The sequence below is a fragment of the Triturus cristatus genome, chromosome 4_1 (assembly GCF_964204655.1).
Source record: "Triturus cristatus chromosome 4_1, aTriCri1.1, whole genome shotgun sequence".
Lineage (NCBI taxonomy): Eukaryota > Metazoa > Chordata > Amphibia > Caudata > Salamandridae > Triturus > Triturus cristatus.
The window spans coordinates 1,140,044,796-1,140,060,426 of NC_140585.1; the positions used below are offsets into that span (position 1 = coordinate 1,140,044,796).

General features: G+C 44.8%; 1 protein-coding gene across 3 annotated transcripts in view; it reads left to right on the forward strand.

Moving 5' to 3' along the window:
* LOC146856190 (coagulation factor XI-like) overlaps window positions 1-15,631 on the forward strand; it is a 211,615-nt gene that overhangs the window by 111,290 nt on the left and 84,694 nt on the right. For all 3 annotated transcript variants that reach the window (XM_085654241.1, XM_085654243.1, XM_085654242.1), the window contains one exon: window positions 11,760-11,869. In XM_085654241.1, the coding sequence (XP_085510367.1) occupies window positions 11,760-11,869 (110 nt within the window). The remainder of the gene's footprint in view (window positions 1-11,759; window positions 11,870-15,631) is intronic.

Here is a 15,631-nt window from a genome sequence, read left to right on the forward strand (position 1 = left end):
ATGTGGAGATGATATAATTGGATCAGTTGAAACAGAGCATTGCAAGATGTGCGTGTGTATCCTTCAATTTCTTTCCAGTCCTCATCTGAGAGTACCTGAGCAATATCACAAGTCCATTGGTCTCATAATTCATATTAGGCATTAGGAGTGAATTATAAAGGAGGATAATCTCATGTGTTTGCCCGGTAATAATACAGATGAGCGCTAGGCCTGCACCGATGGGTCCTTGCTCATCCCTCCCCATGGCCTTTGTATACTCATCACTGTTGCTCTGTATAGTAAAAGTGGTGTTGGATTAGGGCATACTCGACAAACCAGTCTGGGAAGTCCAAAAGATTTCCATCAGTGTACCAGTTACCTAATGTTGTAATGCCCTTTTGCTCCTATTTCGGACCAATTCCCCTGGTGAGGGGCTTGCAACAGCACCGACAATTGGAGGTCCTTCACATAAGGGACTCTCATCTATGTTCGCTGTAAAGCCCGCTGTCAAACATATTGCAGAGTGTCAAATTAGAAACCAGGGTTGTCAATGCTGCTTTGATCATAAGGACAAATCAATATGGTCAATACAGTGGTGCGTTTAGGGAGAAAACGCACTCCAGGTGCGGTTCTCTCCATCTGCAGCATCTCCAGTACGCCACCGATTTCAGTTTGGCCGCAAGATACAGCTCCATATCAGGGATTGCTCGATCACTATTGTCAGTGGGAAGCCACGGTTGGGTCAATGACATTCTGGGTTGACCCATGCCCCATATTGGGTATTTCATTATGCCGTCCATCTTGTGAAAGATGGACTTCGGAAGTCGGATTGAAAGCACTGCAAAGTAGTGTAAGAGACTGGTTTGGAAATCCATCTTCAACAGTGCAACCGTGCCCATGACTGAAAGTGAGAGCGTCAGCCAGAAATTTATGAAAGCCCGCAAGGAAGTGTGTGCCAGTCAAAAGTGGCCTTCAAGGTCATCGGTCATAGTATGGTAAATACGAACACCTAGATAGAAAAATGTGACCTGTTCCCAGCGAAGATCCTGCCCCACCTCATATGGAATAGCATTTGTTATTGGATCATGGTTCTGGAATGCATTTGACGTGTCCCAATTTACCCAGAGTCCTGACAAATGGAAAAAATCCTCAAGAGCACAAAACATACTCTCCACTTCTGACCGTTCCCTTCGGGGATACAGCAATAATTTGTCCGCATAGAGAGAGGGATATAAAAGGGACAAATATTAATCGTTATTCCATGGTAATGATGGCCAGTGCAGAGAGTGAGGCCTGTGGTTTTAGAGCCATAGCAAATAGCACTGGCAACAGCAGGCAACCCTGTTGGGTACCATGCTCAATCCTATATTGTGCAGCTATAACCCTCCGGCCAATCGAGTTCGAACCATCAGAGCTCAGTCCCATGTTGTCCATTGTAGCACATAGTAAGAACCAAAGTAAAGCAAAAGCTTTCTCCATGTCAATAGTTAGTGCTTTAGGATAACCGACCAATAGCATATAAATGACTTGCATCAGTTGGCGGATAGTAGAGAAAGTGTCATGTTTTGGCATAAAACCTGTTTGGCCAGTATGAATAAACTCACCAAGATAAGGGAGTAGCCTAGTGACCAGGATTTCACCAAGGATTTTATAGTGAACATTTAACATGAAAAGTGGTCTGTGAGGATTACCTGATCACTGCCTTTTTTAAGGAGGGGCACCAATAGGGCCTCTTCCATTGTGGGTGGGACTTCAACCCTTTGCTCTGGCCGCCTTATGTAGTTAAGTCAGGATAGGGGCAAGATTGTCAATATATGGTGCATACAATTCTGGGGATTGGATATCCGAGCCTGATATATTGTCCTGGTCTAGGGCTTTAATTTACCTCACACTTCCTGAACTGTGCTATTGTTGCCCAGGGTTGCAGCTTCCGTTGGCCACAGCTTTTTTGTGAGTGCTGCCAAAACATAATCATGTGGGGAATGGGTGGGGATCACCTTCGGGCACCCATAGAGATCAAAGTAATAGACCGCGAAGGCTGCATTCATGTCTGAATGACTATACACAAGTTTGTCCTCTGCATTGTGCATTGTGCATTTGCAGTAGTTGGGAACCTCGTTTATCTGGGTTAGTGAGCCACACCAGCATTCTAACAATCGTGTTACATTCCGCTTGCGCTCCCGTTATGTATGCTCTTATGTATGCTCGATAATCTAACGCCTGTAGTCGGTTCTCTAACTCTAGTTTCTTCCTTTCTGCTCATATTCTGTCTTGGGATGCCTAAAATAGTAGTTCTAACGGGGGTAAGAGGTGTTCATGGCTTGTAATCTACTGCTGTTATATATTGACTACTAATTTAAATGCCTCCCATTCTATAAGTAAAGAAAAAGCTGTCCCTGTGTTGTCCCTCAAGTAATTACAGATTGGGACCCCTAGCGCAGACCTGAAAACTGGATCATCCAATGTTATTGGGGTCGAGTTTCCAGGTCATAATGCAGGGTCTGGGCATCCTCCAGTCAAGAACCAACAATAGCGGGGTTATGGTCCGAGTGAGCGTTTACCAAATATTCTGTTCTTTTGGATCTCGTGTGTATGTGGGTAGAACATAAGAAAGTATATAAGTGTACCGGTAGTTCGTGCATACCCAAGTAAAAGGAAAAAACTCCCCCCTCCGTGTTTAAGGTTCTCCAGGTATCATCAATTCCACAGTAGTAGTTGTTCAAGCCTTGAAACAATTAGGCAGTCATATGGATTGGAGATGTGGGTAGTGGGGTATATGATTTTTCTAAAATGACATCAGGAACACAGTTAAATTCTCCTCCGAGTAATATAGGATAGTGACATATACAGGGGAGGAAGAGCATTAGAGAAGTCAGGAAAGATGGCTAGCCCACGTTAGGAGCATAAATGTTTACAAGGGCTATGTCTCTCTCATTTAATTTGTCTGCTAATACCGCATATCTACCCTCTGGGTCAAATGATCCCTATCTGTGAGAGGAATGGGGTTCAGGGAAGTATCCAAACCAGCACCCTTCTAGCAAATGCTCAATACAAATTAGCAAAGGTTTTCCCCCTCTATAGCTTCTGCAGCGTCAGGCCCTTCTCTTTTGTTAGTTGAGTCTTCTGGAGGAAGGCTGTTTGGACCTGCTGTCGTTTAAAGTATGTCTGGACCTTGTGTCACTTGGAATTAAGCTCCATGTCATTCATGCTGCCTCTCCACGGTCCAGGCAGCAGGAGATTCACTCAGGATGGGGAGCGCTTCAGCCACCTCAGGCCACTGAGGACAAGACGCCGGGTGCCATTGCCTCATGCTAAAGGGCAAGCAGTCCCATGGGTGGATGCAGTGTCCTCCACACCCTGGAATAAGTGCCCGGTCCTCTGCAGGTGATAGGATGTTAACCGGGCAGGAGGCCCCTGCAGCCACGTGACAAAGGGATCAGGGAACGCTCAAGATCGCAGTCTTGCAATCAACTTTGGCTGAAAGCAACAGGCCGTGCTTTGCCGTTCATCCACGGCTTCCTGTTAGCACCATCTTGAAAGGATGAGTGCATCTGCTCCCGAGCAGTTTGCCACCTCCTTCTCGGTCACATGGCATGAGCGAACTGTTCCAACTCTGTGGATCGCAGTTCTACTGGCAGTATTACTGGGAAGAGAGTTCTGAAAGTGGTGTTTACAGCTTGGTGGTTGGCTCTTACCCCCGATCTGAACCTATTGCTGGACACATGGTAGGTAGTAGATGTAGTGCCTTGAGCAGACTGAGACTCGTCCTGGGTGAGAGGCACCTGGGAGCACACAAATTTAGACTTATTCCAAAGCTTCACAGCTCTAATATGTAGCTAGATGAGCAGTAAAAGATTAGACACCCATGACTGTGTACCTTGACTGTGAATCATGGCCCTAGACTCTGTTGGAGCCTCTACTGAGTCAATGTGCCTAAAGCTTCATTTCTACTGACTGCAAAAAGTGACACGTGACTGTTGTGGTAGGTATCTGAAAAGGATGCGGCTGCTATCCTGCTCCGGTTGAAGTCAAGATCTGTAGAGGGGTACAAGCATATAAATACAACAATTTGACTTGGAGCTAGGATCACCACTGTGAGTAACCTGTATGAATCACATATTCTCCCCACATTTAATTACATCATGTACATCATGTCCTAACAAAGTAGATCTATTGCACAGTGTTAGAAATCAGGTTCTTCATTTACTAGGGTGTAAAACTTAGTCAAACAGCAATCACAATCCTAATCAAGATAAGTGTCAGGTAAACCCTAAATTAATCTTTGCTCATCTTCTGGTAGCTTGGCACAGAACAATCAGACTTAACTTAGAGGCTGTGTGTAAAGTATTTGTGCAACACTTCAAACACTAAAACTGTGAAAACACTGCACAACAAAATACCACGCCAAGTTAGAAAAATAGTTCTGACTTCAATTTCAAAGGATTTAAGTGAAAATAGAGCAAAGAAGCATAAAGCGCTTAAATGAGATATCTGGTCCCCAATGGAGTGTGGGCCAGAAACAGCGACTTGGTTTGGCCCGCTGAACAAAAGTACCTTAATTCAAGTTTGCTAAGCGTTGTGTGAGTTAGGGTCAAAGATGCATCGTGCAGCAGAGGCGATGTGCTAGTTCCGAAATGCGGCGAGGCTGCGGTGCGAGATCCTGATGTACCGACGTCGAGGATCCTGTCATAATGGCTTGCGATACAAAGACCGTTGTTGAGGATGCTTTGTGCAGTCGAGGCGATGTGTCAGCTCCATTGAGCGGGCAAGCTGTGATGCTGAGTTTTGTCTTTGACATCGAGGCACTGTGAACAGCATTGCACTATGTGTTCTGAAGGCGATACGTTAAGTCTGAACCACGCAGCAGCAGTGATGCGTCCGTATCGATCCACAAAGTAGCAGCGATTGAGCTGGTTCTGATCCACACATTATTAGCGATGCAATGGTTTGACCTTGTGACGCTTACAGTTCAAACTTTAAATGTTTCTTTTACTATGACACGTGATCTCTACCTGGTCACGCGCCTACCAATGCGCTCTAGAGTTCGTGCATGACGGGGTTTGTAGACTACACAGGTCCTCAGCAAAACCACACCGGGTGCTCTCCGAATGTTAAGTATCTTTTTGGCATGTGATAGAGTGTAGAGCCTGAGTTCTCCGAACCATTATGAACCCGCTTGCTGTGCACATATGGATCAAGCCAATTAGCTCCACCCATGTTATGTTTCTTTGAAGGTGTCCCCCAGCGTGATCGGGGCCCTCCAGTCCTCCTATTAAGAATTAGACACCTCAATTTGAGGTAAGTCAGACAAGGGCTACGTGAGTCTGTCCTGCCCTGATTAATTGGACAAGGCGAACACTTGTGTAACATTGGTTTAACTAGTCCCTTGGCTATTAGATGTGCGCAAGTTCTATCTTTTATTAATTTTCAATTTGTTTGTTTTTAATTACACCTTGACAGTCCCCTAGCACCATGTCAAGCTACTTCTATCACATTTGTGACATTGATAGTATCCCTGGTGACAGGGGGTTTGTCCTAACCGCATTTGCTGACAGCTCCTTAAAACCTTACCAAAGAATCCTTTCCACCACACAAATGTTCTTGTATTTTGCACTCACTGTGATAAACGGAGTCCTCATGTCACGAGTTTGTTTGTTTTTCTACCTTCTGTGTCTCCTACTCTTTTAGGTGGAAAACCTCAGCGGCTCCCAAATAGGGGATACCGGCACATATAATTAGGCCATCCGTGAGTAGCGGGGAGACCACCCGCCCCAATAGGGGGCATCACTGATTACTAAGGTCCTGAAGAAGTGCCGCCCGACGGTTGGGCGTAGATGGCTAGAAACTTGTTGACCACTTGTTACTAACGCTTTACAGGCACTTAAGGACCATAAGATAGCACCACTGTTTAGGTCTCGCTGAGACAGCAAAAGCTGTCTCTTTGAGACATTTTGTAAGTGAGTTTTAGGTCTCGCTGAGACAGCGAAAGCTGTCTCTTTGAGACATTTTGTAAGTGAGTTTTTAAAGTGCTTCCCCTGGCATAGACCTACAGTGCACGAGGCATGCACGCGCGCAAAGCAGCCATATGGCTTTAGGTCGCTCTCCCTCGTAGCCCCTCTCCGCCCCCTTCCCTGCTACTATTTCACACGTCTTCATCAGAATTCACGCTTCTCTCCCCAACCCACCACCATCGCGTCCAATGCTTGTTTATGTAAACAATTGTGTTCGGATGCAGAAAAAGCTCACGCCTTACAGATCCATACGAAGACAAGTTTTGGGGATGCTTCTTTTAGTTTTGATTTTTGTAAAGCAACAGAGCGCGGTGCAGTTAGCGCCATTCTTTACTGCAGAATGAGGTCTATGCTATTTATTTTACAGTATCAGATGTACTTGGATCCTGAGACGAGAATGGGATTATTAGTGGGATGTATATTCACTCGGGGGCTAAATCGGGCACAATCGATTTTGAGTTTTGAGGACTACATTGTTGTTTGTGCTGCGTTTTCCTTCTTGTATTTTGAGTTCGATGCCGTAGATCCATACAGTGCGGAATCAACTGTTGCGTGTCCGATATCTTGCACTCTTTTTGCCTGCATCCCAGCGACAAATTGTCAGTGAAACTATCGGATTTTTTTCCACCGTTGCCCTCTTGACGCTTCTCAGACAGAATTGCATTTGGAGCTGCGATTGCGCTATGTGAAAGTTGTACTGTAAGTTCACGTTTCGTCTAGCAGTATGCTTTTGTTTCAAGATGAGTTTGCATGTGATGGAGACTGCGTGTGAGACTCCGGATGGATGGCCGACATAAACTGCCAGTCACTCGCATTAAATAATTGCAGCTCATGTGATGTGTGTTTTGAAATCCTCTACATTTGTGTTACCAAAAGGCACCGCAGACGGAAAACTAATGAAGATGTGTGAGAGTTTGGCCGAGTGGTTGGGATGCCCGGGTTTCAGCAGCATTGTGTCGCGAGCTCACAGGCATGTTGGAAAACAAACACACTCGGGGTGGAATTCGTTAAGTACATGTGCTTACTTCCCAGGCAGCGGTTTGTCTCTGGCCTCAGAATGTCATGTTACATGTGTTTGTTTGCATAAACCGGAGGTAGCAGCTGTGCCTTCTTCTGAGGCAGGCTGCCTCCTGGGTTATAATTCTACCCTGTGCAAAAAACGAGCAGTTTTAATGTCGGGTTGTATTCTCGCAAGGCTTATTGCGCGTGCACCACAAACTCCGACGTCTGCCCACGATGCCTTGCTTGCACCCCTGGTTTGTGGTGGCCTCCTGTGTGCCGGATGAGGGGAGGGTCGGTTTACATACTCGAGGCAGCATCTAATAGCTGTTATTTTTCCACCACACGTACTTTCTCTACTTGCCACAGCTTATAAAGCTGCACGTGGGCCGCTATGTGGTTTTGATTTTTTTGTTTGTTGCTGCGGTGTAACTTGGAAGTGAATCCAGAGCCATGCTGAAGGGGTTAAAAACCTCAGTATGGCACTGTGCCCGACACTAGACTTGTTGAGACTGCTACATATGTGCTAACAAACAACAAGCATTTGCAATGCATTAGGTCTCGCATTTATGCGAGTTTGAGCTATTGACATTGCAAATAACAATGCCTATTGGCATTGTCATTTACAATGCCAATAGCTTTAACTCGTGTAACTGCGAGACCTATTGCATTGCAAATGCTTGTTTTACTTAGTCCTGGGGCCGATTTCTGAATAATAGTTTGCCTATGGGCTCCTGTGCCTATTTTAAGTCACTTCTTATACACTAGAACTCACCACTCATACTGCCCACCTGCACTCATTATTTACGGTGTCCTTAGATCAAAAGAACTCGGCTAAAGCAGCCACCAGGCCCGTCAGGCATTGCAGCGCTCGCCTGACAAGGAGCGCCCAATGATGAAGCATGACACCCCAATAGGTATGTGAGGGCATTACGATCTGAATTACAGATCTCTCAGCGACACATACTCCGGCCAAATAGACCAAATACATGCGTCTGTCTGGCAGAGGAACTACTTCTCATATATGATAATCCTATTGACAGAGGATGCGTCAGTTCCCCTCGAGCAAACACCATAGGCCCACTTCCAAGGGTCGAGGACCAGAGTGGCACCCCTTAGCAGGGCAGACTCACTGATGGCAGAGTCGAGGTGCAGAGGCAGGTTCGTTAGGAGTTGAGACTTCACATAGAAGGCCAACCAGCTAGCCCTTAAAGTCACTCTGGGTTTAAGTGATGCAGGTCTAGGTTCTTCTCACCCAGGCAGTACAGCAGGCAGTAAGGCAGCACAGCAGTCTTTCCTCCTAGCAGAGTAGTCACAGGTCCAGGAGTGTACGAAAGTGGTGGTGTCAGAAGTCCATACCCAGTTGGCCTTTGAAGTGGGGGGGACTTCAAAGACAGGTCTTTGAAGTGCCCCGAGGTCCTTACTTCTTGCCCTGGATCCCGTAGGTAGCCCTTTGTGTGGGGGCAAGATACAGCCTATTCAGATGTAAGTGAGGCTGGGTCCAACTCCTCCCTCCCATCCTCCCAGGAAGGACCATGAAGGCACACCCAAGCTCCCATTGTGTGTGGCTGTTTAGGGGGAATACACAAAGTCCAGCTGTCACCGAGCCCAGCAACGTGATCAGAAACAGGCAGCAGGCACCAAATGGCTAAAGTAAGAAAATGATGCCTTTCTAGAAGTGCAAAAAGAACAGATGATGGATGGACTGCCGAACAAATCAAACATTCACCCCCAGTCACAGATCTGGGTTAAATCCATTGTTTTTTTACACTCCACGCCATTCCAGTTTAGACCCAGTTATACAAAAATCAGTCCAGCTCGAACTTCCAGGTCAGGTCCTCCCTGAACGAGAAACAAGCATCCTTGCACTAGTTTCAGTGTGAGAATGCCCACTGCGTGGAGCTATTATGGGTGCCAGAGTAGTGTGCTACTTGCCGAAAAAGTGCTTTGACGCCTCGTAAAGGGTAGTAAGCGCTATATAAATGCAATTACAATACAAATTGATCTCATCCTGAAAGGGCAGAAAATTGCAGGTAAAACCATGGGCCTGATTTAGATCTTGGTGATGGATATCCCATCAGCCGAAATATAAATCCCAGAGAATATAATGGAATTTATATTTCGGTGGATGGGATATCTGTCATTGTTGTGACGGGGTAACCCATCTGCCAAGATCTAAATCGGGCCCTATGTCTTGGCCCTCTCTAAGGCCTTGGCCCTGGCCCTTTTATTGGCATGCCAAGAGATTTCCCTGGCCGGTAAGTCTGCTTTTGCTGTCACTATTATGGACTAAGTTTCTAGATTGGTATGGGAGATCATTTACTTGCGGTTGTTAGACATTCTGGGCCATATGTAGAAAGCCAAATTGCCATCGCAAATGCTGAAATTCGCCGAATTTCGGCGTTTGCGATCGCAATTTGGGCAGTGTGCTATGTAGCACACAAAAACCCACACGCAAAATAAGGAATCGCAAAATTTGCGATTCCTTATTTTGCTAATGCATTTAAGGAATCCCAAATTGCGATTCCTTAAATGCAATATAGGAAGCACCCAAGTTGTGCAATTGTGGCTTAAGGAATCGCATATTACCACCAACCTCAGATTGGTGGTAATTTGCGATTTCCTTTGAAAATTCACTTTTTTGCATTTTTCAAAGTGCCATGTGGCGCACATACATGCCCTTAGCGCATGTATGTGCGCCACATGTGCACACATGTTTATTTCATTCATTCCTATGGGCTAGAAGGCCCATAGGAATGAATAGGAAGACATTCTCAATTTGCGATTCTCAATTAGAGAATTGCAAATTGAGAATGCAATTTCAAGGTTGCAAGGGTGTCAATAGGACACCCTTTTGCACCCCTGAAATAAACATGTGTGCACATGTGGCGCACATACATGCGCTACGGGCATGTATGTGCGCCACATGGCACTTTGAAAAATGCAAAAAAGTGCATTTTTCAAGGAAATCGCAAATTACCACCAACCTGAGGTTGGTGGTAATATGCGATTCCTTAAGCCACAATTGCACAACTTGGGTGCTTCCTACATTGCACTTAAGGAATCGCAATTTGGGATTCCTTAAATGCATTAGCAAAATAAGGAATCGCAAATTTTGCGATTGCTTCTTTTGCGTGTGGGTTATTGTGTGCTACATAGCACACTGCCCAAATTGCGATCGCAAACGCCGAAATTCAGCGAATTTCAGCATTTGCGATCGCAATTTGGCTTTCTACATATGGCCCTCTGTTTGCCGACTTCTGTGACTGGGCTGTATGGGTGCTGTTTTCCTATAGTAATTAAATGTTTGTGCATGTGAATACTCTCATAACATGGTCATTTGGGGAGCACATCGCCTCCTCCTTTGGAGCTCAGCGGGTGGTCATGTACTGTATTGTTTAACTTCTGTGAAGTCTTAGCTCAGCTTTGTATACGAAGGTGAAGGAGACCAGAGTATATGTAAGCACCATGAACAGTTCATTGCCAAATGTCTGTATAGTTTTATGACAGAATGAAGTTTGATGAGTCATTTTGCAGCACATTGTTTGACTGCACTCATGTCTGGGTGCACCACACATGGTACCCGGGCTCACCTCAGTGTATTGTTGAGAGGGCACGCAATATATGCATTAGTGCCATACGTAGTTTAGTACAAATTGATGTCTAATTGTAAGCCGAAAATCTATGTCTGTAGTGCATCATGAACTTTGATTTGTAACTCCCCATTGGGCTAAACTGTTTGTTTGCAAACTCTTTGGTTACACTTTGCTTAAAATAAGTAAAGCACAGTTTGTCACATCAACACCCTAACACACCATCCATACAACTATGGGCATTATTATGAGTTTGGCGGTGCAGGAGTGGGACCACCCTGCGACCGCAGCACCAAACCCGTGTAGGAACTTCCCACCAGATCAGGAGTTTTTTCCCGTCTGGCCGGCGGTTCTTTGGCATTCTCAGAAATAGGCACGCAATGGGAACATCAAAGGCAGTACCTGCATGGCATGGACTGCTGCAGTCCATGCCATGCAGGTACTGCTGTGAATGCACACAGGGGGTCACAGGTTGCATCCACAGGCATGAGGCACCAGGGGCCCTCAAGGGCCCCCTTTGTTTCCTCGCTACCGCACTTTTCATGGAGGTCATACCACCATGGAAAGTGTGGCGGTAAGGTAACTCGTAATACGCTTGGCGGGGCAGCACTGATTCCTGGTGGTTGCAGTGGTCCCAGGACTCCTAGACCACCCTGGTCCTAACAAGGAGGTCCGAAGACTGTCACCGCTGCGCCCCGGGGAGTCTGGTGGTCCGTGGACAGCCAAAATCATAATAGACCATATGTCACATGCACATCATAGCATACCATCCAGACACATGGATGACCACTTAGGCACAGAGTACTCATTGGCGAATCCCAATTCACCTCCTGCACTTGTTCATGGGAGATATTTACATAGATCTCACATAGGCAGACACATGCACAAACCTACTGGCATTCTCTCAAACACGCAACCAAACAGACCATCAATAAACTGGCAGACACCAATTGGTGCAATTTATCTTCATATGATATTTATGATACATAGTTTTCAACTATCTGTCATTATAATTGTTTTTTTATTTATGTACTGTCAATGATGTTTAAGAATGTTAGGGGTTGTAGTGCAGTAAACATGAATTGACTATCAAGTGCACATAATAAAAAAGTGCTTATTTTTAAGACTACAGTTCCATTAATATTTCATATTTCCTTTTTAATTTCTTCCCTTGCAGCTTTTCCTGTTTTCTGAAACACACAACCAATGGACTTCCAGTAAGCAGAACAACTATGGCAAATGCTGTGTCTGGGTTTCGTTTATCCACAGTTGACCCAAAGCAACATAGTACGTATTGTATAAATTGTCACTTCCCCTTGGAATCATCTGTATAATCTGTTTTTAATTGATTATTAGATGAAGGCTGCATATGTATAGTAACGACTTCAGTGTCCTTACATTTCATCGTTATATGAGGTTATAGTCTATAAACAGTTTGTACAGTTTTATCTATTTGTAATGCAGATATAAAAGCAACATTATCAAACAGGATATTTACCAAACATGTAGTCTTAGATAGATGTTAACAATACTTTATATTCCTTTGTTTCTTTCTTTATTGTTAAAGTATTTAGTGTTTCAGTATGTATATTACAATTTGTATCAATATGTATTTTTTTAAAACGGATAGACTTCTAGACTGAGTTGTATTCCTTAAATCTTGAATCTTTATATTTAATTCCTCATTCTTGATGTTTCGAACATACCTTGTGAAGCACATAGTGTCAGTAATTTTTTACAATTGGTTCATCTTCAAAATATAGGTTTCACCTCCATACGTCAGAGATATCCCCAACTCGGTTACTATTTTTGCACCACCAAAGGCATAGCTGCTGTCCAAGTTTCTCAACACAAAACCTTGGATTTTATTTTTGTTTACCTTAAACAACACTTTGTGAGTAATTGGGTTGTTGATTGACTGGGTTGTGAATCCTGGTCATGCAACAGCCACAATCCATTGCAGGGTGGACAAGAAAAAGTCCTTAATTTGACCCGTGCATAACCCTGGGAAGTTTGGCACAAAAAGCAGTCAGGATTAATTTAGAGGCAATGTGTAAAGTATTTATGCAGCACACAAACAGTAAGAAAGTGAAAACCCAACACAAGAAAAATTCCAAACCAATGTAGAAAAATAGAGTACATTTTAATAAAGTATTTGACACCAAAATAGCAAAATTCCAATCAGTTTAAGGTTGAGGAAGGCGCTCTTAGCGGAGTTTTTGATGTGATTGCCATGTTTAATTTTGGGTCTACAGTGATTCCCAGTGATTTTACGGAGTCGGCCAGGGTGAGATTGTAATTGAGAGCTTCAATGGCTTTTAGCCAGTCTGTGATTTGAGGGTTCTGCTCCTTATTGGAAATGAGAAGGATTTCAGTCTTGTCTTGGTTTAGTTTCAGGTGATTGAGTGATGGCCAGTGTTGGACTTCCTTTAGAGTGTTGTTTAGTCTGTGGATGTCATCAATGGAGGAGGCTTCGAGATAAATCTGGGTGTCGTCCGCACAGAGGTGGAAGGGGATGTTGTTTTTTTGAGTATAGAGGTGACAGGTTCCATGTAGATTTTGAAAAGTTGTGGGGAAAGAACTGATCCTTGGGGTACACATCTCCTGACGGGGCGTGAGTCAGACAAGAAGTTATTGATTTTTATTCTTTGGGTGCGGTCCTGTAGAAAGGAGGTGAACCACTGTAAGACTACCTCATCCGCTCCTACCCTATCTTGCAGTACCTTAATGAGTAGTTTGTGGTCAACCGTGTCGAAGGCTGCTGATAGGTCTAGGAGAATGAGTAGACAACATTGGTTCTTGTCTGGTGAGTTGTGGATACCATCTATGACATTCAGCATCGCTGTCTCTGTGCTGTAGCCTTGTCTGAAACCTGATTGGTGGGTGTCTAAAATGTTGTTGCCGTCCATGTGTTGGGTAAGTTGGAGGAGAACACATTTTTCCATGATTTTGGCTAGGAGAGGGAGACTGGGGACAGGTCTGAAGTTGTTAGGATTGTTTGTGTCAGAGCCCGTTTTTTTTAATAGCGGAGTGACTTGTCTGATTTTGAGACAATCAGGCATGATTCTGGTTCTCAGGGAGCGGTTTATGATCTTGGTCCAGATCGGTGCTAGGGTGCGATTGAGCTTTTTGGCCAGTTGGGCAGGAATGGTGGAGTGGAGCTGGAAATCATTTTTGAGATCACCGCTTCGGAGATGGGATTGAAGGATTTCCAATTGTTTGGGTGGTGCTTGGGAGTGGTAGCTTCTGTGTCAGTGAGCGGGATGCTGTGGGGGGGGCCATGTGCGTCAAGGTAGAGCTCAATCTTTGTGATTTTACTGTCAAAGAAGTTAGGAAAGTTCTCACATAGGTCTTTGGAGGCTTGAACTGATGTGGGGGGGTTTGGAAGTTTGCTGTCCGATAAGATTGAAGAGTTCTTTTGGCCTGATTTTAGCGTCGTCTAGAGCACTGCAGAAGAAAAACTATTTTTCGTTCTTAATGTGGTTTTTGTATTTCCTGTGTACTGCTTTGAGTCCGTTGAAGAGGGTTGTGGACGGATTGTTCCGCCAGAGTCTTTCTGCAGCTCTCAGCTGTCTTCTTTCGGAGTTTATGTCCGTGTTGAACCAGGATCTCGATGGGGTGTTCCTGACTCTTTTTTGCTTCAAGGGGGCTAATTGGTCCATGATGGAAGTCAATGTTGTATTGTATTGGGAGGTGAGTCCTGTTGTGGAGGAGTTGACAGTGGTGGGGGGAAGGAGTGAGCATACCCTTTCCTCCAGGTCAGTAAGGAAGATTTGACTTAGATTTCTCACCCAATGGGGAGGTTCTTACGTGCTGGGCAGTCATTGAGTAGATTGGTTGATGTGGAATAGAATGATATGATGATCGGACCAGTCAACCGGCAGGATGTGGTTGATAGTGACTGTGCCTACTTGTGCAATAATAGCGTCTAGGATTGCTCCTCTGTTGTAGGTTTGTTCTGTGCAGTGTTGGGTAAGGTTATTGTTGTGTAGAAGTTTGTTTAGGGATTGGATCGGCGAATCGTATGTTGAGGTCACCAAGTATTACGCTGTTGGGGTTTCGGAGTGAGCAGTGAGTTATCAAGTCAGAAAGGTGTTCTCCGAATGCAGCGCTGTTACCAGGAGGATGGTAAAGGACATCTAGTAGCTCGAGATCGGGTCAAAGTTGTAAGGTCAGGCCAACTGTGATGGAGTGTGGTTCAGATACAAGCAGAGGGTTGGGCAGTCAGCGCTTGCCTTTGGACTTAGAAATTCTTTGATAGAAAAGTGTCTGAGAAGGTAGAGGTTCAGCAAGGCAAGGCTGCAGGAGTGTCCGAGAAGGGAGCTTTATTGTCAGATGGCCGTAGAGTGAAGTCACAGCGAGAATTTTTACCTTGAGACTTAGCCGGCGAAATGGAAGTTGAAGCAGGATGAAGCAGGAAGCTGTAGCTGAAGACAGTCCATTCCACGAGGTAGGACAACCCTATGACGAAGGACCCACTGAAATGGATATTCTGCTGGGAAGAAGAAATTAGAAGGAGAAGCTTCTGGAAAGGTTCTTTGAAGTGCATGGAATTTCCTGCCTCCACTTCCCTGGCTCCAAGCTGCTTGCAGTGACAATACAATAGCTTTAGGTTTATTGTGAAGAGACAGGACACAGTCTATTCAAGTGCAAGTGGGATTGTGCTCAGCTCCACCGCCAGGCCCCCCAATCCTGTCAGCAATGGGCCATTAAGGCAAAGTTAATGCCATTATTGTGTGACTGTATGTGAGGAAATCACAAAGTCTAGCTGTCAGCTACACCCAGTCATGTGACTCAGGACAAGCTGCAAGCACAAAGGTTTAAGGACAGGAAAATGCCAACTTTTTGAAAGTCCTAAACAAGAAAGGGTTAGGCCCATAATCAGTAAGGCTAGGCCAACTATACAATCAAACACCTACACGCATACCAATACTGATATCAATTCATCCTTACCATCAAACACCATGATCACAAATCTCAATTGGAATGACCATATAGTTTGTTTTTCTTGATTGACTTCTATCATTTTTTCAGAAATTATCAAAAAGG